This window comes from Penaeus monodon, chromosome 30 (assembly GCF_015228065.2).
Source record: "Penaeus monodon isolate SGIC_2016 chromosome 30, NSTDA_Pmon_1, whole genome shotgun sequence".
NCBI lineage: Eukaryota > Metazoa > Arthropoda > Malacostraca > Decapoda > Penaeidae > Penaeus > Penaeus monodon.
The window spans coordinates 11,991,908-11,992,779 of NC_051415.1; the positions used below are offsets into that span (position 1 = coordinate 11,991,908).

At 33.7% G+C, this 872-nt stretch overlaps 1 protein-coding gene across 4 annotated transcripts in view; it reads left to right on the forward strand.

Moving 5' to 3' along the window:
• The window catches only part of LOC119592523 (BTB/POZ domain-containing protein 10-like), a gene marked incomplete at its 5' end in the record, with an annotated part of 12,483 nt that overhangs the window by 7,055 nt on the left and 4,556 nt on the right, over positions 1 to 872 (forward strand). For all 4 annotated transcript variants that reach the window (XM_037941380.1, XM_037941379.1, XM_037941377.1 and 1 more), the window contains 1 exon segment: positions 488 to 637. In XM_037941380.1, coding sequence (XP_037797308.1) covers positions 488 to 637 — 150 coding nt within the window.

Here is an 872-nt window from a genome sequence, read left to right on the forward strand (position 1 = left end):
GGTAGCATTGAGTTAAGGGATTTTGAGACTACCAAAATTATTTCCAAGCATTATGTGTGCTCATTGATATTTTCTGTCCCCAAAGACTTGCTTAGGAAAAGTGAATAATCTATAGTCTGTTTGCTAGTGTTGTAATGGTCATTTTTATGATCTGAATGCCTATGTAGGGAAAGTTTTCTTTCTTAAGTCTTTAGATCATAAAAACTTGTTTACATCCATGCTAAATTCATAGATATCTAATGATATATGCATTTACACATTTATCATCTGGGCTTCTTATGTGTGTATTATTTGCTTTTTTCCCTATTTTTCACCGTCATCTTCCATCTAAGAGATATTATACTAATATGCATGTTTGCACCAGTTTTTACAGAACTTGTGTAACAATGTTCTGTATTTATGCTTATTGCTTTTAGAACATGCAGAAGTATTTTCAGATTATCATTTAGTGTGTATTCATACTAAAGTACTTGTTTTCATCCAACAGCTGTTTGCTCGACAGCTATGTATCGATTTTTCAAATACATTGAGAATAGAGACGTTGCCAAGCAGGTGCTGAAGGAGAGAGGACTGAAGAAGATTCGGCTGGGTATTGAAGGTTACCCAACTTATAAGGAAAAGATTAAGAAAAGACCAGGTACATTACCTTATTGTTCACTTTTTCTTCCTTATCTTTGTGCTTGTAGGCTTGATTGATTTTATCCAGATCATGCCATTGTATATGTTTGCATGATCTGTTTTGGGAAACTGTTAGCAAAACTGAGATGGCTCTTTGTGAAAGTACCTCATTGAATATTTAAGCCAAGCCATTACTTAGTTTGTGGTGTACTTAATTTATACTATCACTATCTGTGTACTGCCTTGTGTTTTTA